Source organism: Artibeus jamaicensis, unplaced genomic scaffold (assembly GCF_021234435.1).
Source record: "Artibeus jamaicensis isolate MK-2021 breed Jamaican fruit bat unplaced genomic scaffold, CSHL_Jam_final contig_233, whole genome shotgun sequence".
Classification (NCBI taxonomy): domain Eukaryota; kingdom Metazoa; phylum Chordata; class Mammalia; order Chiroptera; family Phyllostomidae; genus Artibeus; species Artibeus jamaicensis.
This window is the reverse complement of record NW_026521486.1, coordinates 365840-392857: the sequence shown is the minus strand read 5'-3', so window position 1 is coordinate 392857 and position 27018 is coordinate 365840. Positions and strand designations below refer to the sequence as shown.

Genomic DNA, 27018 nt, shown 5'->3' with positions numbered 1-27018 from the left:
CTCCCAGCCCTCGACCACCCTCCGGGGTGGACCCCACTCAGCTCGTGGCTGTGGGAACAGTGGCCTCTGCGTGTGCACACCCCCCACGGAGGGCCTGGCCCAGAGGAACCAGTGGGAGAGGGGGGTGAAGCCCACCAGCCCACCAGAGGGTGAGATATCGGGTCTGATGGACAAACAGCATTGGGCCGTGAGCAGGAAGAACCCAGCCAACCAGCAGAATGAAAAACACAGCTGTATTTGATTTACAATTAACAAGATTTACAAAAAGGGTGGGGGTGACCTAGCTGAGCTGCCAGCCCCCCAGACAGGGCAGAGCCTCCAGGACGGCCTGTCTGACAGGCTGAGGCCAGGCCCCCAAGTCTGCTGGGTCCCCTCTGGCCACCTGGGCCCCGACGTCTGACATCCAGCGTGACCTTTGAGGTGAGGCCTGCGGCGCAGAGTCCGCCCGGGGCGCCGTGGCCCCGCAGAGCGGGCCGGGTGAGGTCAGAAAGGCATCGTACCGCTTTTCCCCTCCCGTCCGGGCGGGTGGGCAGTCTGGGCTCAAGGGCCTGAGGGCTGCAGGCACTCAGACCCCCCAAATAGGCCAAACCCACGTCTGAGGTGGCTGCTGGTGCTCGGGAAGGGGGGCTGAGGCCCGACTGCCCCTAGCAACACAGGTGGCGCCGGGGGCTAAAGGCACATTTGCGAAGAGCTCAGGGGACTCCACTCGGAGACAGCGCCCGGTGCTGGTTCTTCAGGAGGAGCTGGTGCTGGAGGGCGCCGGGCACTGCTGCTCAGGGGAAGGAAAGACGCCATGTGCCTGCTGACATGGAGGTGGGGTCCCCTCTGCACCCACGTACCCGCATCCACACGCCCTGCGGGGGCTCCTCCTCTGCCAGCGAGAGAGAAGGGCGGAGCCCACGACCCAGGTCTCGTCCCCCAGGGCCACCCCATGCCGGCCTCAAGCATCACACACCTGTGCCCCGACCGAGACTGTGTGGCAGAGCCCGGAGGTCAGAGGTCTGTGACCTTGTTCTCGAGGGCGGCTGCGATCTGCTGCAGGCGGAAGGCCAGCTGCATCTTCTGGGCAGCAGGGTCCTCCTCCAGGGCGGTGATGATCTGAGGGTGGCTGGTGTCAGCTGCCAGGTGGGAAGGGGGCTGCCCGGCCCCGCCCCCCGGGGCGATGGGACCGCCTACCTCGTCGTAGTACTTCTGTGTGTACTGGTACAGCTGGTGCAGGGCCACGAGGGTGTTCAGGGAGTCCGTGTGCGCCTGCGGAGGGGGCAGCGTGACCCAGGGCAAGGGGAGGGCAGGCAGCTGTCCCCCAGCAGAGCAAGCAGTGGGCCACGACAGGAGGCGCAGGCAGATACGGGGCCGCAGCCTTGAACCGATATGGTGCCCCATCCATGCCGCTGCATGGCACACGTGGCTGGAGCTGACCCCCCACTAAGCACATGCGTGGCCACATACAGGCATCGGCCCCACTGGCCTCTCTGCTGAGGGCACGATACCCCTCGCCCTGCAACGCAGTGCTGCTGCCCGAGGGAGGGCCCCTCACCCGGGAAATCTCTGCCAAGTGCGTGTTCATGTCCTGGTCACTGACTTGCACCATCTGTCTGATGCCCTTGTAGTAGCTGTGGGAAAGGGCGGGTGCAATGGGTCCCAGAGTCGAGACCCAAAGCTGCCCAACAGGGTGCTCCACCCGGGGCCCTGCCGGGTGAGGGTGGGGTGGGGTCACTCACTCCTCCACCATCTTCTTGTAGGTGGAGATCTCCTTGGCGTAGAGCAGCTTGTTGCTGGGTGAGTCCTGCGGAGTCAGAGCCAAGTGATGCCCAGGCCAGCGTGGGCTGGCGGGTGTCCCTGCCCACGGACCCTGACAGAGCAGGGCTCCGGGATTAGGAAAAGGAGGGCAGGCCCCCGCCCAGCTGGACCTGACCGGATTCCCACACTGCCATCTGTTTTCATTTGCAGCAAAACTCAATTTCTCTGCTGGTGTAAGAGTAGGGTCCCCACAGAGGGAGAAAAGGACAGGGGCCCCTGGCCGCCACAGAGGCCCTCCCAGGCTCTGTCCCCCTCACCCCGGTTACCCCGCACCTGCCTTCTGAGCCCCAGATCCACACACGCAAATCCGCCCCCAGATGAAATTCCTGGCTCGTCCCGGCACAGCCACGCTCGCCCCTGGGCTCGCCCCATGCGGGTCCCCCTGCCCCTGCCGGGCCGCCGCGGGGCCACTCACGCGGCTCAGCTTGTGCTCCGTGCGCGTGCAGGCGTCCATGAAGGTCTGTGCGATGACGGACAGGGAGGCGTCCACCACCTCGTGGACGTGCACGTCAAAGATGAAGTGGGGGTTCTTGAGGATGTTCACCCAGAACCGGAGTGGTAAACTGAGGCAGAGAGACAGCGGGTGAGGGGCCCCTGGGACCACGTGGCGGGGGGGGGGGGCGGGGGGCGGGACAGAGGGGCTCCCACCTGTTGGTCTTCCAGATGTGGATGGTGTCCTCGTCCTTGATGTCATGCTTCTCCGCCTGCTCGTCCAGGAAGTCGAAGAAGTACTTCACGGCCGGCGGCACGGCAAGGCCGGGAGCCAGCACGCTGTGGAAGAAGTTGTCCACGAACTGCTGCAGTGTGCCCTGTGGGGGGAGGGAGGGGGCTCAGTGCTCTGCCCCCGCCCAGCGCGGGGAGGGGGCTCGGCGCTCCGCCCGCCCGCTGTCTGCCCGCCCTCTGCGCACCTTGACCGAGAGCAGGCGGGTCAGGTAGATCTCCGTGATGGCCTTGGTGCGCTCCTTCTCCTTCATGCTGCCGCGCTTGGACTTGCCCTCCTCCACCTCCTCCGTGGGCCGCACCAGGTGCCACACGCGGTTCTCGTCCTCCAGGAGGGCATGGCCTGCGGGAGGGCACACACCGAGGGTCTGCACTGGAGCGTCGGCCCCCCGACAGCAGGCCGAGGTGGACACTAGTCCGTGCTGAGGGGCCAGACGCAACAGGCAAGAGGAAGGGACTCACGCTCCCCAGGCAGGTCCTGCTGGCTGTCCTCAGGTTGCTGGGAGACCCCCACCTTGGACAGGATGAGTGTGGCTCCGTCCCGGACCTGGGGAACACGGCCAGGCTGTGAGGGCCTCGCCCCGCGGCCCTCAGCCCACGGGGAGCCCGGCCCGCAGCCGCCGCACTCACGTTGTAGTGCATGAGGGTGTTGACGCGCCTCCACCGGCCCTCCCGCTGGGACGTCAGGTCCAGGTCTGACAGGATCTGGGCGGTGGACCCGGGGCGCCATTCTGCGGGGCGACACAGCCCAGCTCCTGGGACCCAGCCAGAGGGCCTGGCAGGGCTCCCCGCGCTGCCCCCCACCCCACCCGCCCAACCAGCGCAAGGAGTGGGCACGCAGGCCTGGTGCTCACCAAGGACCACACTGTCCGCCTTGGGCCAGCGGGAGCAGGGCTGCGTGCGGTACACCTGGTCGATGATCTTCTCCTTGACCTGGGAGATGGTGTCGCAGTTGAGGACCTTGACAGGGACGGCGTCTGCCCCTTCATCTTGGACGATCACGTTCACCGTCTGCAAGGGGATTTGGGGTGAAGGACCAGAAGGCGGGCCTGGTGCTCCCACACGCACCCTGGCCGGCTGGGCCTCGTCTCGCCTCCCCTCCAGGCCCTGGCCCAGCGGGTCAGGGCGGAGGCACAGAGGCCACGCCCTCTCAGCGCACAGCACATGCCAGCAGACACCCTAGGCGAGCCTGGCCCTACCCACGTGGGCAGCAGGTCGGGCCGCCCACGTGGGGCCTCCCGCCAGCACTGAACCAGGCAGCAGGACTCACCAGGGGCGCATACTCCACGTCGTCCCCCAGCAGGCCTGTGTCGTTGAGGGTGTACTTGGCCTTTTTCTGCACGGCGTCCACAGGGCCCTTCTCCACCTGGTGCTTGATGGCCTTGAAGAGCTTGTACAGAGGCTCACCGGCGCTGTCCTGGAGCAACATGGGCTGCTCAGCCTCTGGTGGGGGGCTGACCATGCCCCCAGAGGTGCTTCCGGGCCACTGGCTTTGGGGAACACCCCTGCCCAGCCCCGTGGAGCCCACCTTGAGGTACTGGTACAGGCAAATAGACATCCAGTTGGACAGCATCCTCTCCACCACTGTCTCAGACCTGGAGGTGCAGACAGGCCTGGCACTGAGGGACCCCACAGTGCCCCTTGGCCCAGCTGGCTCTTCGAGCACCCAGACCAGCCTCCCCGGCCAGGCACCCAACAGGATGCCCATGTCCAGTGTCCAGTGACCAAGTGCCCAGCCTGCCTGTGTCGGGCCCATCGAGGGCCCTACAGAGGGCTGATGCTGAGGGGGAGCAGTCAGTGACCAGCAGGGACGCCACCCCTGCTGTCGCTCCTCCCCACTCAGGGCGCCGCAGCCCCTGCCAACGCACCAACGCGCCCGGCCCCCACGCACCTGCGCAGCATCAGCTTGGGGTTCTTGGCAACCACGTACTGCTCCATGAGCTCCAGGAAGAGTGTGCGCATGATGTCGGTGTAGTACTCCAGCTTCCCATGCAGAGCCACCGTCAGCAGCGAGGCAAAGTACACCTTGGCGCGGGCCGAGAACTCCCGCTGGTTCTCCAGGGTGTGGATGAACTGCAGGGGCGGCCGGTCAGAGCCCCCGTTTCCCAGCCCACCCAGCCTCCTGGCCCTGGCCACTCACCCCGCCCACTCACATTGATGAGGAAGGACTTGCTGTTGAGCAGGTTGGAAAACTGATAGAGGGCCTGCTCCACCACGGGCCGCCGGGACTCGGGGATGTCCAGCTTGCCCGTGATCATCACGTCCTTGTCGCCGTCCTTGGAGGGCAGGAAGAAGACGCGGTCGGTGTACGTCTTGTAGTCCAGCACGGGGATGCCTGCCTCGTGCACGTCGCTCGTCTGGTCCTCCATCTCAATCATCAGGTCTGGAGGGACAGCGCCGCTGAGGCCTCACCCTCTACTGCCGCTTCCCAGGCCCCCGCTCAGGCGCCCCGCTCCCCGCGAGCCCCGCGGCCGCACCCGTGAACTCCTTCTTGCAGCGGTCACGCACGCTCTCCTCCAGGCCCTCTAGCTGGGACTTGATCTTCTCATACTCGCGCTCTGCCTGCTGGCTCTTCCTCCTGCGCACAGGGAGGCTCCTGGGACCCGGCCTGCGCCCTCCCAAGGCCGGGCTGGGGGCGTGGCCAGAGAGCAGAGTAGGAGCAGGAGGGGCGGGGCCCGTCTGGGGGCGTGGCCAGAGCAGAGTAGGAGCGAGAGGGGCGGGGCCGAGGCTGCGGGGGCGGGGCCAAGGCTGTGGGACTGGCTCACCAATAGCAGTAGACAAAGAGGGCGACGAGGACTCCCATGGGCAGTATGACCAGCGGCAGGATGACACCGAGAGACACTTCACTCGCACGGCTGTCATACTCCACACGACCCAGGACCCACTCCCGGGAGCCAAACTTCACCTGCGCGGAGGGGAGAGCTCAGCGCGGGGTGGCTAAGGCGGGTGCGCCCGGAGCGAGGAGGCAGAGCCCGGCGCTCCCCCGCAGGCCTGGTCGGCTCCCCCACGCACGATGAACTCCGGCAGGTTGAGCGTGGTGTCTCGCTTCTGCCGCCGCTTGGGAGGAGGTTGCACCTCCGGCGGCTCGCAGTACAGGTCGGTCTCCGTCAGAGTCTTCATGATGCAGCGCTCGGCACCCACGAAGGCCTCGGCCTCATGGAGCGTCATGGCCTTGTTCAGGTTGGTGCCCTGTGGTGGCAGGATGGGGTCAGCACGACCAGGAAGGGTGCAGGTGCACCTGGACGAGCTTGGTCCAGACCCTGAACCCGGGACTGCAGCCGGCTCTCACCTGGGCGTGGATGAGTTTGTTGACCTGCTTCTTGACGCCCCCTGTGAAGTTCTTGAAGGTGGGATCGGCCACGTACTCAAAGGCCCCAGCCTCGGTCCGCAGCAGGATGCGGTGCCCGTCCATCTGAATGAGCACTGTGAGGTTGTAGGCCTCCGGCTCCTCAGGGACAGCCGGGGACAAGAACACAACCCAGGAATCGTTGTAGAATCTGTACTGCGTGCCCACCACCTGCAGGTGGAGGTCAGGCTGTCAGGCCACTGGACCCCAGCAACCAGCTGTGGCACCTAGCCCACCGTGGGCAGCAGCACTGACCGTAGTGGGTTCCAGGGGTCTGGCCTCCCGCTGGTGCCGCCAGGGCTGCAGGGGCTCGGCTAGGACTACCATGGAGAACTTCTGGATCAGGCTGAAGCCCTGCCCAGTCACGTTGATGCTGCGGCCACCACTGTGGGGGGGGGGGCACGAGTGCCTGAGTGAGCACAGCTGGTGCAGAGGGACCCAGCCGGCTCCAGAGCAGGCTCCCTGTGGGGTCAGCCCCCCAGCCCCACGCGGGCCACATGGTGAGCTCAGGAGGGTGGGATCGGGGTCCCCAACCCAACTGCTCGAGCTTTGGGCACCTGCACAGGCCTCGGTGAGTGTGCCCGCCGCAGGGCGGGGAGTGCTCGGAGCACATGCAACCAACTGGGGCCAGCCGTGGGGCCTGCCCACCAGGTTTTCCAACAGGGAGCCCACCTGGGAGTGCAGTGGGGTTTCCCAGAGGCTTTGAGAGGGGGCGAGGGCGAGGGCGGGGCGGGGCACACCTCACAAAGCTGCGCAGGGGCTCAAAGGCCCACAGCACTGGGTTCTCGCGGTAGGTAAAGGTGATTCCGGCGCTGGGCACCGCGGAGCCCCCGTAGTAGATCTTCAGGGGCATCTCCCCCAGGGTCGCGTGGGGGCCGGTGACACACTGGAGCTGCGCCCCAAACTGTGTCCTGGAGGTGCGGGTTGCCGGTCAGTCAGTATCACCCACGTGCTGGGAGTGCCGAGCCCCAGACTAAGTCAGGGCTGGTTTGCCAGGACGGTGGCCCTGCCCCCCAGGACCCACTCGGGGTCACGGCCAGAACCCGCCCTCTCCCAGGGACTGGGGCAGACCAGAGCTGCACTGGCCTGCAGATGACACCCACACATTACAAGGGACGTTACTGATGGTCACCCGCACGTCTTCCTCAGAGCCTGTGTCCAGGTTGGTGCCATTGATGGTCAGCGTGGTGCCGCCCGCCTGCGGCCCCTGCCTGGGCTCCACGCTGAGGGGCTGGGGCTCCTAGGGGAGAGGTGGCAGCACTGGTGTCAGCGCTGGGGCAGCAGCCCCACTGCTGACCCTGACAGTCACCAAAAGGCAGCAAGAGCACAGCCCGCCCACATGCGTCCCCACTGGCAAGACCCTCCTGGTCCTTGGGCACCAAGTACTTGCCTGGTAGGTGAACTGGACATGTGGTGGCGAGCGGCCAAGCTTCCCGTTGACATCCACCTCGACGCCCCCCGTGAGGGGCGCCCCTGAGGCCTCTACGGCACACACAATCCTGGTGGGCAGCAGACGGCGGGGACACACGTTCTCAGGGCCTGCTCCCAGCTCCCCAGAGTGGGGACTGGCCCGACCCACAGAGCCCAGGCCGCAGGCAGTCCACTCACCGGGTGGACACAGAGTACCGTTCCGGATCAAAGGCGCAGTTCCGGCCAGCCACAGTGACCCTCTTGACGTCATCCGCTCTGACCCCCAGATTCGAACCAAAGATGGTGATGCGGATGCCACCGCCCAGGGGGCCCGTCTCCGGTTGGATCTGAAATCGGCAGAGCCCGGCTGACCCGACAGGTGGGCTGGGCTGGGGCTATGCAGCTGGGCCGGGCACGGCTGGGGTCCCTCCCCTCCCCACTGGGCGGCCCCTCCCGCTCACCCTGGTGACAACAGGCGGCGGGCACTCGGAGGTGGCGTTGCTGCACAGGGCCTCGTACACACACCCGCTCTGCCCACCGCACCACACACACTTGTAGGCAGGGTCGGCAGCCAGGCACAGGCTGCAGTCATTGCGGCCGAAGGAGCAGTTGTAGAGCGTCACTGTAGGAGGGGAGGCGGGGGGTCAGCGGGGCCACCCCCTCCCTGCCCAGCCTCCAGGTGCCAACCGGCTCTGCCGCCCGACTCGCCCACCTTGGAGCTTGCTGTCGACGTTTCTGTCATCGTTGGACTTGACGTACAGGTGCAAGGGCAGCGTCTCGTTCCCATCGTGGGACAGCTAGGGGGACAAGCAGGGACACACTGCACTCGGCTGCCACCTGAGCACTAGCGGGTGGCCATGTGGTCCCCTCCTAGCTGAGGGGCAGCAGGGGAGGGGTCGGAGCCTCACAAACACCAGAGATCACTCTGCTTCCGTAAGACCAGGACCCGGACATCCTGCCCGGCCAGCCGCACCTGCTGCCTCTTCCCCGGAGGTCACCGAGCTGTCTTCGGGGCCCACCCTCGGGGCCCGGCAGCCTGCTCCGCCCACCCTGGGAGCCGTACCTTTGGGGTCCGAAAGAAGAAGGTCCCTTTCTCCTGCATGCTCGCCGGCACCTCAAACTTGAGCAAGTCACTGCCCACGAGCAGGGAGCTCTGCAAGATCACGCAGTGAGGACGCCGGGGACAGGCCAGGCCTTGCTGCCCCACCGCTCCCTGCCGACGCCCAGTCCATGCCCCACACCCCCTGGGCCGGCGAGGCACTCCCGCCCCAGACCACCAGGACACTCCTGGACACAGCCCACCACGGTCCCAGCGTGAGCGATGTGCTGCTCCCACGCAAAGTGGCACTCACTGCCCCGCCCCTCAGCCACCCGGCCTGCCTCCCCTCCCCTGTGGAAGTTCTCCAGGCCCGTCAGAGAGTCCCCATGTGGCCCTGGACCTCCCGCCGCCTTCTGTTCCCAACGCTGAGTTCCCTGAGCAAGGGGGCCCGAGCACCCCAGACACAGGTCTGCGGGGCGGTGCTGAGGAAGCCCCACCTGTACTGTGTCCAGGTTCTTGCCCTGGAAGGCCACCTCCGTCTCGTGGTTCATGGGAATGACCAGTGGGCTGGGGTCCAGGAACTGGGGGCAGCTGTCCTCCTGTGGAGTGAGGCTGGTCAGGTGCCACCGGGCCTTGGCCGAGCGGCCGGGCTCCCCAGAGGCCCTGGTGGCCCCTCACCATGTGAGCGTGCACGACGCCGTCCTCAGGGCTGCTCGAGGCCTCCTGACACTGGTGGGAGCGCAGGTCCCACTGGCAGGTCCAGCGGCTGCTGGCACAGGAGATGCACCTGGGGGAGAGGGCGGCGGGGAGTGCGGGGCCTGTGGCGGGGGCGGGGGGGCACGGGGTGGGGGGACAGGCGGGCGGGACACTCACGGCAGGTTCTCTGCCAGGCTGGTGGCCTCACGGCAGTCGTAGAAGGGGTACTGGTGGGAGGTGAGGAAGATGGCAGTGTGCCGGAAGAGGAGCTGGATGTCCACGGCCACGTGGTCTGCAGGCGGCAGACGGGGAAGGTGTCAGGCGGGGGCCACAGAGCACAGAGCGTCTGCAGCGTGGCGGCAGTGGGGGGATGGGAGGGCCTGGAACTGGGCCTCTGCCAGCCTGGGTGCTCGTCGGGTCACAGCGCCCAACAGGCCACCACACACAGAATCTGAGCTGGACAGTGCGGGGCCCTGGTGTAGGAGGAGCTCCACGGACGTGCACTGGGCCCACAGGCCACTGTCAGATGGTGGCTCAGGTGTCAGCCCCCAGGGCTCTGCGCCTTGTCTGCAGGGCTCCTCGGTGTCTGGGGCACGTCACTGCGTGGCCCCTGCCTGCCCAGCAGACTCCCGTCACCGGCCCTGGAGGCTCAGGGGACAAAGGCTTGGTGCCTGCCCTGGCCCACTTTCCCAGCCAGGCCCCCGTGGGGGACGGCACTGAGGAGATTTGACAGAGAAGCACATGGAAGGGCTCAGGAGGCCGGAGGGGGGGTGCAACGGCGCACAGCCCCCCCTGAGCCCCAACTGCCCGCAGGCTCTGCCCTCCCTCCACCTCAGCCCGCACCCCCCCACCCTGGGAGGGGTCAATGGGTGGAGCAGGTGACACGGCAGCAGAGGGAGGAGGGAGTGCCGCGGGAGGCGGGGCCTCACCCTGGCCGGGGGGTATGCCGGGAAGCGTGCTCGGGGAGTTGCAGACGACCACGTCGCCCTTCACGAGGGCGGGGTGAGGTGGAGAGTCCCCGAAGCGGCACAGCAGCTCGTCCTCCTCGCCGAGGGCTGGGAGGGGGCTGACGGTCAGCTGCACCTGGGGGAGGCCATGCAGCTTATGCCGCCCAGTCCGGACCCCTCTGCCCAGCCTTGGGGGATGGGGAGACCAGCACCAGTCCCGTGACGAGTTTTCCGGCAGGGCCCTGATCGTGTGCGGGCTGACCCCCAGAGGGGACACCAGAACCTGACCCCGTCACCCCCACCTTCCCAGGACAGGGCACACAGGAGCTGGGGGACTCCTTAGCCTCAGGCTCAGCACCCAGGGCCCAGGCCAGGAGCAAGATGCTGCTGGGGGTCTCCTGCCCGTCCCAGGAGCTGAGGCCACAGCCCTGCTCCGCCCTACGCCCCTCCACAGTCGGCCACGCACCTCCCCCTGGGCCCGCCGGCTCATGTTCTGTGGGTGGGCCCCAGTGACGGTCACGCAGGATTCCCCGCGGCTCCACAGCCAGTGTCCACTCTCGTTGGCCCGCAAGCACTCGGCCCTCCTGGTGCACCTGCAGGGGCGGGGGCAGCCTCAGCCCTGGCACCTGTCCACCCCAGGGCGGGGCCACCCCTTACTCCCAGGGTGGGCCGAGGCCCCGGCCCCGGTGCTCACCGGCCCTCCACGATGCACCAGCCACAGTAGGGGTCCTGGGAGCCGAGGCACTGTGTGCAGTTTTCGTAGCTCAGACACTCCTGCACGGGAAGCCGGAACGCCTGGGGACAGTGGGACAGTGAGCGGGACCACGGTCACAGAGACACCCTCGGGCCCCAGCCTTTCCTGGGGCCACTGGCTTGACCCCCACCCGTATCTCTGAGCCTTTGTTAAAAGCCAACAAGGGCCCCGGGCAGCAGCGGGGCACTGGGCTCCGTGTGGCCCTGGCCCGGTGACCATCTCTCCCAGGACCCACGGTGCAGGATCCCAGGAAGCCATGGTGCCCAGGGTCCCACCACCCCGCAGCCCAGGCCTTCTGACCCCAATCCCTGGGAGGAGCCCCTGGGTGCCGCAGTCCTCCTGAGGCTGGCCCAAAGGGCTCCTGCAGCAGCCCCCTAACAGGCTGCCTTGGGTCCCCACCGGTCAAGCTCACGGGGGGTGCATGAGGCTCGTGCTGCTCTGTCCACCCTCGAGGAAGCCCACTCAGAGCACTGCCCCCTCGTACCCACCAGGGTGGGTCTGAGGTGGGAGCAGAGACACAGCACGGACAGGGGAGGAGCTAGACACTGGGACGGAGAAGCTGCCAGGACCCTGAGGAGAGGAAGGTCAGCCCCTCCCGGTCCTCATCGGTCCCCATCTAGGCTGATCGCAGCGGCCCAGCCACCAGGCCCCTCCTGTCGGGCCCCAAGGCCCACCTTGTCCTGGGTCATGGCGTACAGACTGGCCTGGTCTGCAGACAGCACCAGGTCCTGCTTGACCCTCTTGTTGATCTCCACGGGGATGGAGCCGTACTCCACAAAGCTGCCATCTGGCGCCAGGTACACCTGTGGGCGCGAGGGCAGTGGCGTGAGGGCGGCGCTCACTCAAAGGCAGCCCCTCTATCCCCCTGCCTGTCCCCGCCCGTGGCCTCACCTTGAGGACCTGGCCATCGGAGGTGCCCAGGAAGACGATGGTGTGGCCGTTCTCGGTGGTCACGGTCACGGCCGTCAGGTTCAGGCCTCCTCGCTGCAGCACGGCGGTGGCTGAGAGGCCCTCCCGGCTGCCCAGCGGGTAGGGCAGGTGCTCCGACCCGCACAGGAAGCTCTGGCTGGCGTCCTGCGGACCGTGGCGTCAAGAGTGGGCACAGACTCCCCCGAACTGCTGAGGCCTCCTCTCCCCAGCAGGGCTCCCCGCACTTTTTGGCCCTGCCCACATCCCCAAGAGCAAGGGCCCCCCAGGCGTCAACCCGGCTACAGAGACAGCGCCCACGTGCGCCCCTCACTTGGCCCTCACCCACCAGCAAGGGCTGGGACTGGCCAGCAGGCAGCAGCCACGTGCAGGCCCACGCCCGCGGGGGAGCCGCTGAGGCCACCTACCGGACCGTGGCCGCCACACTGGATGTCACCGTGGAAGGGCTTGTAGAAGGTGTCATGGCCGGCCTTCGAGGGGCCCGTGTAGCAAGCGTTGCGGTTGGCCTGCATCTTGGCATTGACCTCGGTCAGAGGGAACAGGCAGAGGCCTGCATGAGGCCCCCCGCCTTTCTGCTCTTCCCTGGTGAAGACAGCATAGAGCACCCTGCCGGCGCCCGACGAGGCCACAGAGGCCGCCAGGCAGGTGCTGAAGGCGGTGGCCGGGCTGTCCCCAGCCCCGGGGCCAAGGCAATGCAGGTCCATCTCCAGGTAGGAGTAGTAGTAGGGGTCGTCCTTGCACATGCGCGCCACCAGCGTGCGGTTCTGCGGCGGGTGCTTGTCGTGCTGGTTGAAGACGAAGAAGACATAGAGGCCGTCCTCAAAGGCGGCCACGAACTGCTGGGTGTTGCTGGACATGTACCCGGCCTTGTAGGTGGCCTGGTCGCTGTAGGCCTCGAAGGCCTCCCGGCCCCCGGCCCGGTCCAGCAGGCGTGTGCTCACGATGACGCCGTTGTCGTACGGCCCGTTGCCTTTGCCCACGAACAGCAGGGGCCCAAGGCCAGGCTGGGGGGCGCTCAGCAGCCCCACCGTGGCCACGCTCTCGTCGTTGCTGGCCACGAAGGACCTCTCGCCACTGCTGTCCTCGTAGAAGAGGCGCACGGAGATGTTGCCGAGGGAGCGCAGGGCGCAGATGCCCTTGAAGAGGCTGCCGCACTCGACGAGGCGCCTCCCCGGCGGGTCCAGCAGCAGCAGCTGGTTGACGTTGTCGGTCAGCACGGCCTCGTGGCACTGGCTGGGCTCGATGGGCGGGGTGCACTTCCGGTTGTCCAAGGCCGGGCCCGTGGCCGCCTGCTGCTCCAGCTGCAGGTCGGCGCTCAGCTGGTAGAGCACGTTCACCGCCCCCAGGTACACCACGCCCGACGCCTCATCCACGGCCATGTGGTTCAGCTCCCTCTCGCTGCGGAAGAAGTCCTGCTTCCGGGGCGGCTGCAGGCCCGCGCCCGCCCCCGCCAGGCCCAGCAGGGTCAGGGCCCAGAGCTGCAGTGCCATCCCCGCTGGCACCCTGTGGGGAAAGGAGCGGGTCAGGGAGGCCCAGCCTGGTGGGTCCCCCCTTGTGGGTCACCCCAGGTGCCCCCACTTCTGGACCCCACCAGCGTGACCAGAATGCAGGCCGGCGAGGTGCAAGGCCTCCCAGTGCGCTGAGTGCCCAGTCCCTTCCCTACCTCCCACGTGTGGCCGTACACACCCCCCTCGTCTCCAAGGAGCCCATCCCCAGCCCTTCAGGAGAAGTCCGCCGGGGAGTGGACCCTGTGACCGGGGAGTGGACCCTGTGACCGGGGCCCAGCCCCCGAAGCTCCATGCTGCAGGAGCAGCTGTGGCCGCCCCAGAGGACTGCATCCTGGCGTCCACCTCCAGATCCTCCAAGCACCAGCAGGCCCGCCTCCCAGGCCACAGAGCACCTCCTCTAGAAGCCCCCCAGGCACACCCCACGCCCCGTGACCCCCGAGAGCTCCAGGGGGTCTGAGGAGCACCGTCCCCAGAGCATAAGCTCCGTCAGAGGGCCGGGCTGACCAACAGCCATGGACATGCGAACAGGTAGACTGCACGCCCGCCCTGCACCTGACTCTCGGCACACGGAGCCATCCTGCAGGAAGCTCGGAGCACGCCGAATCCGCAGCCTAAAGGGAGCTGAGACTCCTTCATGCCTCCAACACGCCCACCGGGGCTACTCGGCCACAGCCCGGCCCTGCTGCCCCGGCCCCCTCCCCTGATGACCCAGCCGGGGTCCGCTGGGAGCAGCTGAACCTGGGAGGTCTGAGACCGAAAACTCGAAGCCCCCGGCGTCCGTGGTGGGAGCACCGCCTGCAGGGCGGCGACTGTGCGGGCGTCTGCCTGAGCACCATCCCCCTGCAAGTGTTCAGGTCCCCACGCGCGTCCGTGTGTGAGGGATGAACTGCTGAGGCCCAGGCTGGCCTAAGGGTCCCCCAACTGGAGGGTGGATCGGAGGGCCCCCAAGCGGTCCCAGAACATACAAAATTCCCTCCCTCCAACTCAGGCAGGGCCACCCTGCCCCTGGTCTCTTCTTCCACCTGGGGGCAGTGCCCCGCACCCTCACCCTCAGGACCCCCACCTGTCCTGGCTGGAACCTCCGCACCAGCGCCCCCTGCTGCCCCCACAGGCTCCCCTCTCCTGGCAGGAGCACCAGCCCCCGGGTGCCAGTAGGGCCGCCCCACACACGCCGTGAGCTCAGGGGAGGGTGGGGAGGGGCCCGCACGGCCCAGCCTGCACCCCCAGAGGAGCTAGTGCACCCCCTGCCTGTCTGAGACAGCCTCAGACAGCACCCCCTGGGCGCACTCCTTCCCTGCAGAAACAATCACTCTTCTACTGCCCTTGGATGGTGCTGTCCCCTGACTGTGTCCATCCATCCCCTCCAAGGAAGCGGATTGGAATGCTCTGTGGCTGGGAGGTTTCCCTGGGGCACTGGCTTTGAGCAGAGCTGCGGTTACTGGAACGGACCCTGCGACTCACAGCAAGCCAACTTCCTTCTTCCCTTGGGCCACCAGGAAGCCCCCGCAGCCGGGCAGCTCCCGCCCCTGCACGGAGCCCCACACTGCCCCGGGGAGCGCGGTTCCTGCCCCATCACTGGGAGAGGAGACGCACCCCGGTTAGCAGGAGGGTGGTCCAGGAGGGGACGCGGCAGGGACCTGGGAAGGAGCCCCTGACTCCTGTAGGCAGAGGCCGGGCAGGGAGGAGTTGGTGGCTTTGCTCAGAGTCAGGACAATGTCACAAGCCCCTCAGGACTGTGCAGCAGGACGGCCAGTCCTTCAGGAGGGGTCCCTGCCGTTGCGGACGCTCTCTGGGCTTGGCTGCCTGTCCAGGGAGAGGACGGTGCAGCTGGGGAGATGCCCCGAGACCGGGGCTGGGAAGCCCGTGACTCAGACTCTGCGCAGAACCGGGTGACCAGGGCTCCGCGGGCCCTCCCAAGGAAGGAAAGGGCCTGCCTCCCTCACGCGCTCGCCTGGGTCCAAAGTCCACTCTGCCGCAGGGTGCCGCCAGGTCCCTCGGCCTTTAGACCGGGCTGGGCCTCCCTGCCGGGCCCCACTCACCCGAGTGCCCGTCACAGCGGTGACCCTGCCCGCTCGGCTGCTGGCTGCGGTTCTGGCCCAGGGAGCCGGGAATGAATGGAATGTTCTCCGGGCCTGGGAGGGAGCTCTGGTGGCAGGGGCGGGGCAGGGGCGGGGCGGAGCCAGACCAGCCAGAACCCGGGCCACCCTGAGAAGTCCGGAGGGTCCCAAGGTCCCTCTGCTGGTCTGAAGCTCAGGGCCAGAATGTGAACCCCATGCCAACCAAGTGGGGGAACTCGGGGGGGGGCACCCACCTTCTGGAAAAGCTGTCGGCTCTGACCCGGGCCCACCTCAGCCTTGCCAGCCTGCACCGCTGGGTGAAGAGAACGCTGAGGGCTTTCTCTGGTTAACAGTCCACTCAACCGAAGCCCCAGGGCTGGCGACCCTGCGTGCTAAGTAAGTACCTCCCGTGTGGCCAAGGAGCTGGCCCAGATGCCAAGCCACTGCGCAGCCCCCGCCTCCCGGCCCCCCCCCCCACAGCGGGCCAGGGCCAAAGCCGGGCCCCCTGCCCCACGGACTCTCTGGGCTTCAGGTAGGAGGGCAGAGAGTGTCTCCAACGCCCAGCTGGGTGAGCCCAGACCACTCCGGCTGGCAGGAGGGCCTTGCCCTGGGGTCCTGTTCTGGAGGCAGCAGCTCTCCTCCACTTCCTGAGCAAACAAAGCTTCAAGTGACCTGCCTGGCCAGGCCCGGGAGCAAAGGGTGACCTGCCAGCTAAGCTTCCTGCCACTGGAGTTCCTGGAATGGGAGCTTCCTATTTTGAAGGTGGCGGGACCTCTGCTTACCCGGTAGCGGGCAGCGGGGATTTCCTCAGGGGCGCCAGAGGGCTGTCCGGAGGTGCACTTCCAAGAAGCCACACGGACGCCAGCCCGCTACTGGCCCAGAAAGCGTCTGGACAGGCACCCCTTCCCACCAAGCCCAAATTCCCGGCCCTGATGGCCCAGAACCCAGAACCCAGCGCCCAAACACCGCCCAGTCTCCCTGCGGAACCCTCCACCCAAGCGAAACCTGGCTCAGGGAACTGGGGACCTGGCAGTGGCCCCCACGGGCATGGCCCTTGGGTTGGAGCAGGCATGCCCACATGGGTCCTGGCAGGACCAGCGCCCCAACTCCACACAGACGGGGAAAGGCACCTCCAGCCGCCCTGCGCAGCTGTAGCTCCCACCACCTCCTCCGGTGGGGCCCAGCCCCCACTCACCACGTCCAGCAGTCCAGCTCAGGCTCTGCTCCCCGCCGGCATCAAAATCCTCTAGGAAGCAAAGGAGAGACAGTGGTCTCACCACAAGCCTGGCCTGCTTCCACCTGCCTCCTCTGCTCCATGTCGGGGACGGGGAGCCGCCCAGGGGACCCCACTGGCCTCTGCCATCCTGGGGCAGGAGGCCCTCGACCTCCTCTGCCTACTCCATGCCCCTAGACCAGCACCCCACTGGGCTGCACACACCCCAACCCCAGAAGGCAAGCCTGACACTCTCTCCTCTGCTCAAAAAAGGCACAAAAAAGGGGAAGCAACCACTTGCTATTATTACAAGTCTACTGTCACTTTCCACCTTATAAAAGTAGGTACATATAAGAATCACTCAGATTAAAATAAAATTGCTTTTTAAAAAATGTGCACACCCATGATCCCTGCAATTCTACTTACTAGCTGTGTGATCTTGGGCAAATTACTTAACTTCTCTGTGCCTCATCTCCCCATCTGTGAAATGGAGACAGTCACAGTGAGCTCCCCCAGGGGTTTGTAAGGACTAAATGATACATTCAGGAAAAGCCTCAGGAGAGCTTGTTACACTGTAGCACTGGCAGTGCTTGCTATTGTATCCTCTCCTGGATAAACACCCAACTGCACCCACAGGGAGGACTTGTCCAAGGATACTTCTCCGCATGGTTTATTACACTGAAAATCTGGGTACTACCCAGCATCCAGGCGAGGACCTGGAAAAACCATGGACCCAACGCAGGTGGGTGGTCCACGCTGACCCCCGCGGCGCCCAGGATGGCTGTGGCCCAGGATTCTAGGCACGTCCACAGGTGTCCGTGTGGGCACACAAGGGGTTAATTGTTGAGCTGCTCTAGAAGCTCCCTTCCTCCAAACAGAAAACAGCCCAAGGGGCAAGGAGGAGGAGCTAGGGCAGCAAAGTAACTTCATTTGCCACATTTTGAAAATTTTTATAATGCATTCATTCATTACTTGACTAAGTAAAAAGAGAAGTAACTAATCCTGATAGTGTCCACATCCCCTCCAGCTTTACTCTACACCTTGTGGGCCCTCAAGGACACCCCCCCGCAGCCCCCCACATCCAGGCTCAGCCACTAACCCCAATGTGGTGCCACCCCCTCCGCCAGGCCCAGCCCCCACCGGCCTACACCCCCCACACACACAGCCACCCTCCACACCACACCCTGGGGAGCGGGACTGGGTCTGTGGCGGGTCCAGGGGGGCCAGAGGGGACAAGGAGGGCAGCAACAGCAGCACTTCCCCGGGGCAGGAAATCCCTTTGGTTTCCTCAGCCCCTGGCTGAGCAGAAAAGGGTTAACCTGGACAGAGGGTCCCAGGAGAGATCCCCAGAGGGGAATGGAGGCTGAGAGGTGTCAAACGCCAGGCAGCCTTTGTGAAAGGGGCAGAGGCCTCTCCGCAGGCAACCAGGGCCCAAACCACAGGGCAGGCAATCGGGGGCCAAACCGCAGGGCCTCGGGTCAGGAAGCTGGGGCCTGCCTGGCCTGGGGCTGCGGCAGGAGCAGGTGGGGCTGGGCTCCTCAGGTGCACAGCACTCGAAAGGCACAGGGCCACAGGGCGAGCACACCTGCCCCTTTAAAGGGGAGGTCAGGTTAGCTGGTCCCCAGCCCTCCACTGCGGCCCATGACCTTGGGGGTGTGTCTGCGGCAGGCAAGGCCAAGGGAGGCTGGTCTCTTCCAAAGAATGTCACCCTGAGCCCTCACATGCCCACCCACCCCCACAGGGGACAGGGCCAGGTTGGGCCCACTGCTCAGCCCTCCAACCCCGAGCTCCTCCAGTGCACACGTTCCACTGAACGAACCTGCACCCCTCCCTCCTCAGCCCGAGTCCTGGTCTGTCCTAACTCAGGTGCCTCGCTCTCAGCTCTCCCACCTTCTCCGACCCCCACCAGGAGCCAGGCTTTGTCTCCAGCTTTCAAAAGGGTCGCTCCCCCACCCACCCCCCACAGCCCCGTTGTGTGTGGGGGGGCTCAGAGCAGACCTCGCAGCCAGGCTGCTGGATTCAAACCGCAGGTCTGTCATTTTCTCCCTGGGTTCGTGGGCTACCTGCAAGGCTGGGCTCGGCCCTGGTCTCCCCTCGTGCAACCAGGGTCAGGGACAGCCACACGGCTGAGGGGACCCCGTGTGCGGAAGTCCAAGTGCCAGTGCCTGCAGGGCAGGAGGCGTTGATGTCACTGTGTGGCTCCTTTGCTGTGTCCCCAGGGAACCCCCCACCAAACCCCGGATCCAGCCCTTGTGGGTCTGAGCCCCACCGACCAGTAGGGGTGACACATGGGGGGGGCAACCAAGGGCCTGTGAGTCCCCTGCAGCTGGTCCCCAAACTCCACCCACACGGTGGCATCGACCCCCAGCCGGAGAGCTGGGGGATGGGGCCTCTCCTCTGCAGCCCCGAACTGTGGGGAGCAGTAGGAGCCCCTGCTCCCCCCTCAGGCCCCATCTTCCTCTAACCAGCAGCGGCCAGGCCCCTGGATCGGGGGCGCTCTGCCCCCACCCCAAGGGCGAGGCGACACGGCTGTGCCCAGCGAGGAAGGGCAGAGTCCTCACTCCAGCCGGGGGTCCAGGGCTGCAGGCCGTGGGCAGCCCCCTTCCTCGGGTCTCCCCGCACCAGGAGGACCACTCCAGGGTACAGGCTCCAACTGGGGGTTCTTTGCCACTATGTCCAAACAAACACAGAGGGGGCAATTTCTGAACATTACAATCAAGACGGTGGAAAGCGGCAGGCCCAGGGAAGGGGGCTCCAGCAGGGGCAGCCAGAGGCCACCGTGGGGACCCAGGACCAGCAGACAGGTGAAGGCTGGGCCAGGCAAGGGAGGGCGCAGGCAAGAGCAGCTACGGCACGCCCCGCCTCTGTGGTGTGTGTGTTTGGGGGCGCTCCCAGCACCGTGGTGGCCACTAAAGACCCGCGAGTGGGGGAGGGGCGAGGGGGGCAAGTCGGGCAAGAAGGGTAGGGCCCGGCGCTCGCCGGGGGGCCCGGGGCCACCTGGCCAGGCGGCAGGGCCCCCGGGGAAGCGGGAGCCGCCCCTCCCCCGCCGAGCAGCTGGCAGCCTGGGGACCGGGCCTCAGTTCCCGCGACGAAAATGCAAATCTGCAATTAGCCAGGAGCGCAAAACAAATCCGAGGAGACAAAACAGCCCGGAGCCCACACCTCGGGCCTCGGCTGTTTTCCAAACCAACGCCGGATGGGGGGGTGAGGAGGGGGGGCTATTTGCGCGAGTGGGGTCGTGGCCCAGGTCGCAGTTCAGCGCCGGAAGCCGCCCCCGCCAGGGCGGCCGGTCCTGCGCGCGGGTTCCCGACAGGCCGGGTGGCAGAACCCCTCCCGGCGCCGGCGCCACCAGACTCCCCGGGGAGCGACCCGGGGCCGCGGTGGCTCTCGGGGCGCCGCCCCCACCCGGCCGCACACTCGGAGGGGAGCACGTGGCCGCCGCGCGAACCTCACCAGCGACCCCCGGACGCGCCGGACCTGCATGAGCAGGAAGGCCCAGCGGCCACGTGGGCGCAGGGCACCGGCCCCGCACCGCGCTCACCTGGAGTCCGGCACCCGGGAGCGCCGGACGGCCATTACCTGCCGCGGGCCTCTCGACTCCGCCCCTGGCCCCAGGGTCGGCCCGGGGCTCGGCCCTCCGCCGCGGGCCAATCGCGCAGGACTTCGGCCCCAGCCGCCGCCTGCGGGACCCACAACCCAGGGCCGCGTGCGCGACCTGACGCGCCCCGAGGAAGGTCTCCCCAACCACCACCCGGAGCGGGCGGAGCGAGGCGGGGCCCTGGGGACACTCTGACGTCTAGCCTGAGCCTCTGGAGTGCCACCGGAGCCTCCCACAGGACCCCCTCCTAGGTGTAGGGTGTCACCGCCCCCTCCCACCAGCCTCGGCTGGGGAGGGCTTGGTCAGCTTTCCCCGGCCGTCCAGGCTCTGGGTCCCCGCGTGAAAAGTCGCCCCAGGCGGGGGGGCAGTGAAAAGGTCCCAGGCCCCAGACGGGGAGTGAGCCCGGAGACCCCAGCAGCGCCGGCTGGGCCTGGGCCAGAAAGCCCACCCCCCCCAAGGGCTGAGGTCCCCCCAGCGAGGATATTTGCCTTGAGCTCCGGCCCTCAGGTGTCTTTCGAGGGCACGTACTGGCCCTCCTCCTCTCTGTGATAGCTGCTCCCACGGTGACAACTGTGACCACCCGGACTGGGACCCGCACTGCTAGCCACTGGGCCACTCTCCCGTCCCCATCGCTGCTTAACTGCGTGGCAAGGTGGCTTAGAAAAGCCTGGAACTCGGTCTCAGTACATTGTTCTGTCACTCAAGAATAAGCGCGTGAGGCTGGCCCACCGCAGACTCTCCCACCTCAGGACAAGGTGGGTTCCACAGGCTCTGCCCCCAACCACGCTGGAGGCCCACCTCTCTCCTAACAGCCCCTGCCACCACCGTGTCCCACCTGGACACAGCGTGGGCCCCCTCCTTGGTGTCCCTGCTCCGCGAGAGCCCTCCCCTGACTTCCCCGTGAGCACGAGGAACACGAAACTGGGGCCTGGTGACCTGTCCTGTCCACTCAGCACAAAGTTTCCTCAGAACCTCCCCAGTGCCACCCGAGGCGCTGTGCCCTGGACAGGGACAGGAGCCCCCGAGGGGCCTGGGCAGCAAGAGGGAGGGATGAAGCGCCGGGCTGGCCCTGAGGCAGGTGTGCACAGGACCTGGAGATGACCTCACCGTAGTCCTGTTTGGTCAGGGCAGAGAGAGGGGGTGAGAGGTTAGAAGGGGCCAGGTTTGGGCCGGCGCCAGTGCGGGGAGGGGCGGGCACCACAGGCCGTCCACAGCAGGAACCAAGGCCTTCTCGGCCACCGCCGCTGGGGAAGAGGCTGGGAAGAGGCCGCGGGGCCGGCTGCCCAGCCGCAGAAGGGGCGGGGCGCCTGTGTGCCTAGCTGGGCGCCCTACCCCCACATGCAAGCTGGGGGTCTGGGGGCAGCCCTGTGGGCAACTGGGGGCCGACAACGGGCGTGGACCACGGGTGTCTCCCTCCCTGACCACTGGCCCCCGCCCCACCTCCGAACGGCCCACACTGGTCTCCTCCTCCTCAGGCTCACCTCCCAGCTGGCTGGGTGTTGCTTGCCAGGCAGCCTGAGGCTCCGGTGGCTGCAGCTGGCCCAGAACCAGCCCCCACCCAAAGCCCCCTTCCTGGGCCTTGTGCAGGAGGTGGGGGTGGGCGTGAGCGGCTGATGGTTAAGGGCACGAGCAAGCGAGGAGCGAACGAGGCCTGTAATCTCCCCGTCGGGCTGTCAGCACCTCGGCGGCCACCCGGCCCCGCCTCCTCCATCACAGCCGAACCCCACAATTAGCCTGGGGAACGGTGCCAGCCCCCACTCACATCCTCGCGAGCACACGTGTGACGGCAGTGGGGGCCCTGCCCACACCCCGAGAGTGTCCCCAGGGCAGGGAGCCAGGGGAAGCACCCCAGACCCAGGCCCTTGGACTGTGGGAGGCTGCGGGCGGGAGGGGTTTGGGCAGCCCCAGTACTGGGCCAGCCCAGGATGCCCAGGGGCCCCACCTGACAGAACGGTGCTGGGAGCTGGCCCGGAGGGAGGGACCATGTGTGGGAACGGCGGGGGCAGAGGGAGAGGCCCAGAGGACAGTGCCAGTCTCCTGTCAGGAGGAGGCTGGGGGCCTGGTGAGGTACTCGGCGTGCTGGGCAGGGGCTGGAGGCCTGGCTGGTGGGACAGCGGTCAGGGACCCACACTTTGAGAGGGCAGAGACTAGGACTTCGCAGTGAGGAAACGGCCCAGCCCTTGGTGGGTTGTGAGGGAGGAAGAGGGCCCTGGGTTGCATGGGTGGAGTAGGCACCCCGCCTTCGCATGGGGCGCCCGGGAAGGAGCCCCAGCTCCCTGGGGTCGGGCCCTTCCCCTTCCCCATCCCGTGGGTCACTCGGCAAGGAGCTGCCACGCACAGGGTGCAGCCAGAGGCCACCTCCAGGAAGGCCACCTCCAGGCCACCTGCTGGGCCTGGGAGACAGGCCTGCCTGGGTCTTCCCCAATTCCTGCTCCTGGGCCTCCCATCCCCAATCCTGACATCCTCTCCTGGGTCCTGAGGTGCCCCAGGGCAGCCCCCGAAATCAGGCTAAATGCCAAGATGGGGTGGGCAGGCCACGCCCCCAAGCCCCGATTCTAAAAACACCCTGGGGTGGGGTGGGGGCTGGAGCCACAGGCCCACCTCCCCGAGCTCGGCCTGCACTGCCCAGGCCGCCCCATCCCGCCCTTGGCCTCCGCCCCGCCACTGCCACAGGCGCCCTGCACCCCAAGGCACAGCCATGATCCCTGGCCTGTCAGGGCTGTTCCCAGGCCCCACCCAGCACCCCTTGCCCGGTACTCAAAGACCCAGGTGGGCACCAAGCCAGACGTCCCTGCCCACCGTCACCCACACGGCCAGAGTGCTCCTGCTGTGACCTCTGGGACAGCCTGGGCTGCGGGCAGCGCAGCAGGGTGTCTGGAGGAGGTGCCTCCATCAGGGCCCCAGGCCCCAGGCCCCAGGCCAGAGCGGAAGGCCAGCGGGCCAGCGGCATCCCCGCTGGGGAGCAGCCGAGCCAGCCTGACCGCTGTCGACACAGGTGCCTCCTGCAAGGCCGACATCAAGCCCTTTTCCGAGTTCTTCCTCTTCCTGCAGAGGGGCCCGGCTGGGGCCGAGGTCTACTCGCCACCGTGCCTCTCGGCCCAGAGCTCTTGTGGGAACTGCTGAGGGGACTGCAGGTGGCACCCAGGAGTGAAGTGTCCAGGCCAGACTGCTCCCCAGAGGCCCCCCTGCCCTCCCGTCTCCAAGGCCCTCGCCCCGCCTGGGCCAGGACCCATCTGGCACCCAGATGGGGAACTGACAGCCTTCAGAAGCTACCCAGTCTCAGGGGAGGAGGAGAGGGTGTGGGCGCCGAGCTGGGCCCTGATTCCAGCCCAGCCCACTGGGTCCCAGGCACAGAAGCCACGGCGGGGGGTGGAGGGAGGGCAGTGGTCCGTGAGCCGTCTGTGTGGGAAGGGTGGCTGAGAGGCTGACAGGGAGGGTAGACAGAAATCCCAGCTCCAGGCCAGGCTTGGGGTCACACCTGGGCCCGGGCAGACTTGCAGGTGTCCTCTGAGCAGCCCGGCCGCCAAGCCTGGCCAAGGCCACAGGGCTGGTGAGAGCACAGTAATGCCGACCACATTCGGGTGGCCCCGGGGCAGACAGAACCACAGAGGCGGCCAGCACAGCGCAGCCCTCCAGGTGCAGCAGAGGTATGGGGCAGCCAGAGGGGAGCCCAGGACGTGGCCGGGTTCTCGCCTTCAACACCCGCCTCCCCGGGAGGGAAAGAAACGGGAGCCTGCCGAGGATGTGAAACCACCGCGGGGAAGAACTGGAGAGAAAAGGGAAGGAGAGGTGCCACCCTGCCCCCCCCCGCTGCCCCCCCAGAGCCAAAGACAGGCCACTGGTCCTACCTTCCTGAGCCCTGAGTTTGAGACCAAAGACATTAGTTACAGGCCCCACCCCAAACACAAATAGCCATTAGCCTACGGGAGAGGGACTCTGCCCAGCCCCCACTCCCCCACAGTGACTCAACCTGTTCGCCCTGAACCTGCCTCCACCTCACAGAGGCCGTTGAGGCTGGGAGACGCTCTGGCTTCTATACCCCCACCCCCGGAGGGCAGCTCCCCTCTCCCCTGACCCCCTGCAACGGGCCCCCAGCTTTCCTGGCACTAGTCCAAGGCAGCTCAATGGGGAAGACAAGCTCATTCCCAGGCCAGGAGGCCAGGGGCCTGGTGCTACAGCAAGAAGGACTGAGGCAGGACATGAGTAAGAACCTCCTGCACACAGGAGGACAGCCCTGGTGGTGGAGGGCCTGGTCCCTCGGCCCCCCCTCGTCAGGGCACCCCCTGCCACACCTACGTCCCTGGAGGCCACTGGCTGGGGCCCCAGGATCGGGCACGTGGTAGGGAACAGGGTCCCTTGATGCCTCTAGAATGGCCTAGGTCCTGGAACAGCTCCTGGGGGAGGGGGGCCTGTGCCATACGGACCCTCGCCAGGCTGCCAGCCCACCCCGGTGCCTTCCAACCCCATCTCTTCTGCTCCACTGGCCTGGGCCGGGGCCAGGCCCCTGGGCTTCCTGCACTCGGCCCAGCTTTTTGCTCTGACTCTCCCAAGGGAGCCCTACCGGGCCACCGGGACCCAGGGAGCCCACCCGGCAGAGCCTCATTAACGGTCTCAGTGCCCTTGGCTGTGGTACCGGCGGAGAGGCCCCAAATCCAAGTGGGGCCGAACGAGGGCGAGAGCTGGGCAGCCAGGGCAGCTTGGAGGGAGGCCGTGCACGTTGGCTGCCAGCCGGCGGGTCGGTCAGGGGCAGGCGGGTGGCCTGAGCTTTGGTGCCCGCAGGAGACCCCAGTGCCCCACCCCGAGCAGCCTTAGTCACACCTGTACTGCTCCCTGTCATATCTGGGAAGCACAGGGTGTGAGTAAATGCCAACAGGTCTGGCCCTGAGCCCAGCTCCAGGCCACAGTTCCCGGGCTTCTGGGGATGAAGGGGGTCCTCCCACTGGACCCTTGGCTGGGATCCAGGGCTCCTTCTGCCCCCCAGTCTCCCCCAGGCTGGCTCCACAGGCCTACTGGGGCCAACCTTGGGCTTTCTCCAACCCGAGGGTGACGCATCCCCTCCTACCCCGCCCGGCCTCCGACCGGTCTGAGCAGCCTCTGAAGGGCCTGGGTGGGGGGAAGGGGGGAGCTGCCCAGACTCGCCGCCTCTTCCTCCTGAGGCCCTCGCCCCATGGCCCCGGAAGTGGGTCCTTCTCTCCCAGGCCGCAGCCTCCCCCCTTGGGTGGCTGGACGCGGCTGGATAATCCAAAATAATTCCTTCTTGGCAGGCGGCCGGTGGGGGAGGGTGACTCGAATTCCAAACCCTGTTTTTCTCAGTAACTTCTCTCCCCTTCTGGGGCGAGGAACCCCTGGTCAGACCTCAGGCACCCCCCCACCCCACCCCCGTCCTCGGACTGGGCCCCCAGTAAGTATGGTGGGAGGGGATGGGAAGCTCAGATCGGCTGAGCCCACCTGCTTGTGCTCAGTCTTCTCTGGGAATTCCTCAAAGCTGTCATGCCACAAAAATACCCAGCAGGCCGGGCCTGGCCCCTGCTGACCTTACCCTTCCGGGACCGTCCCACCCTCTGTCCAACTCTCAGACCTTCCGAAAGCTCCTCCTCCAAACTGGGGTAACATCTGGGCACAGGGGTGGGCTGAGACCCCTACCACCTCTAGGAGTGCAGGGGCTGAAGTTAGACAGGAGAGGGGGCCTCCCCAGAGAGCCCCTCAAGCCCCAGAACATTCCACCAGCTTCCAGACCCAGCCTCACCCTCAGTCCTGAACCCCACCAGGAGCCATGGTGGGCCCAGAGGGACCCCTTCACCCCTTTTCCAAGTTGCTGGGAAGAGGAGCCCTCCGGCAGGAAGCTCTGGAGCTCTTGAGGCAAGGGACCCCCCAAACCGGCCACAGCCTGAGCACAGAGGGTGGAAAGGGCCTGCCTCCGAGACCTTCCTTCCAGAGGCAAACAGAGGCCCAGGGCCCAAGCACTGCCCAGTTCTTCCCCGGTCGCAGCGTGTCCACCCACGCACCACACCAACAGAGCACAACAGGAACTGTCCAACCAGGCCCTGGGAAGAAGCAGGCCCAGGGCCGGGGCTCCCCTGGTCCCAACCCAGAGCCTTGCACCACTTTCCAGCCTGGACAGGCCCAGCCCAAGCCCTCCTCACAGAAAGTCCCGGGGAGCGTGGGGGCTGCCCGGACTGCCGTCAGGTCCAGCCCCTGGGAAGAGCCGGGCTTGGCCACCCCGAAACCGCGGCGGGACAAGTGCGTGAGCTCGGGCACAACAGGGCGACCTCTGCCCTGGGCCAGGATCTCGGATCTCGGCGGCTGGAGAGGGGGGCCTGGGCGGGGAGGGAGCCTGGGGAATCAGAGCGGGAGCAAGACGCTCTAGAGAGACACAGGCCGCAGGAGGGGTCCCTGGGGACCCTCGGCTGAGCCAGACCCGCTCCCCCCGGCACCGCAGCCCTCGCCCTGGAAGACAGTGGGTCGGGAGCGGCCAGTCCCAGCCGATCAGGCACATGGACGCGGCCAAGGCCCGAGTTACCCTCGGCAGAGTAGCAGCTGCCCCGCGTCCCCGCGCCCCGAGCGCAGCAGGCCGGGCGGAGCAGCGCTAATGGCGAAGCCCCCAGACCAGCGCGTCCGCCCCGCGGGCCCTGAACCGGGATCGCAGTACCTGCACGTCCTCCGCCAAGGCTCGATGGCGCCCGAGCGGCGATCCGCGCTGCGCTCCGGCCCGCGCGGCTGCCATGGAGACGGGCCTTTGTGTGGCCGAGGAGGGGCCGGAGCGCGCGGGAGCAGCGGCCCCGCCCCCAACGGGGGCGGGCGGGGCGAGGGCTGGAGAATGAGGGGCGGGCTGGTTGCTCCCCGCGCTCCCCTCGCGCCCCAGACCCCAGTGGGGCGTCCCAGCACCGGGCAGGTTCGGGCCTGTTCGGGCCCAGGTTCGCGTAAAGCAGCGAGCGCCCGTCGGCCTGCCCCACACGCCGGGCGCGCCCCGGGTCACAGGGGAGCCCAGGCCTCGGCGCTGCGA

General features: G+C 67.1%; 1 protein-coding gene across 6 annotated transcripts; it reads right to left on the bottom strand.

The window, feature by feature from the left end:
* Nucleotides 1-214: 214 nt before the first annotated feature.
* PLXNB2 (plexin B2) lies at nucleotides 215-26852 on the bottom strand. 6 transcript variants are annotated; one of them, XM_053661752.1, is made up of 39 exons: nucleotides 26665-26852; nucleotides 16844-16897; nucleotides 16400-16450; nucleotides 12047-13142; nucleotides 11604-11786; nucleotides 11387-11515; nucleotides 10653-10753; nucleotides 10425-10551; nucleotides 9941-10094; nucleotides 9189-9303; nucleotides 8994-9102; nucleotides 8813-8914; nucleotides 8340-8429; nucleotides 7989-8073; nucleotides 7738-7898; nucleotides 7475-7623; nucleotides 7257-7365; nucleotides 6970-7106; nucleotides 6607-6777; nucleotides 6122-6251; nucleotides 5810-6037; nucleotides 5533-5709; nucleotides 5286-5425; nucleotides 4998-5098; nucleotides 4674-4903; nucleotides 4412-4593; nucleotides 4049-4115; nucleotides 3791-3937; nucleotides 3375-3531; nucleotides 3151-3251; nucleotides 2983-3067; nucleotides 2709-2863; nucleotides 2449-2609; nucleotides 2216-2363; nucleotides 1722-1786; nucleotides 1538-1613; nucleotides 1177-1251; nucleotides 956-1098; nucleotides 215-769 (listed from the first exon to the last, which is right to left on the bottom strand). In XM_053661752.1, exons 4-38 carry the CDS (start codon nucleotides 13127-13129, stop codon nucleotides 994-996), a joined length of 5535 nt encoding a protein of 1844 aa, XP_053517727.1. In that variant the 5' UTR covers nucleotides 13130-13142; nucleotides 16400-16450; nucleotides 16844-16897; nucleotides 26665-26852; the 3' UTR covers nucleotides 215-769; nucleotides 956-993. The 6 variants fall into 6 exon arrangements, with proteins under 6 accessions (XP_053517727.1, XP_053517728.1, XP_037016140.2 ...); XM_053661753.1 differs by lacking the exon at nucleotides 26665-26852 and adding an exon at nucleotides 19959-20031; XM_037160245.2 differs by lacking the exon at nucleotides 16844-16897.
* Nucleotides 26853-27018: the final 166 nt, after the last annotated feature.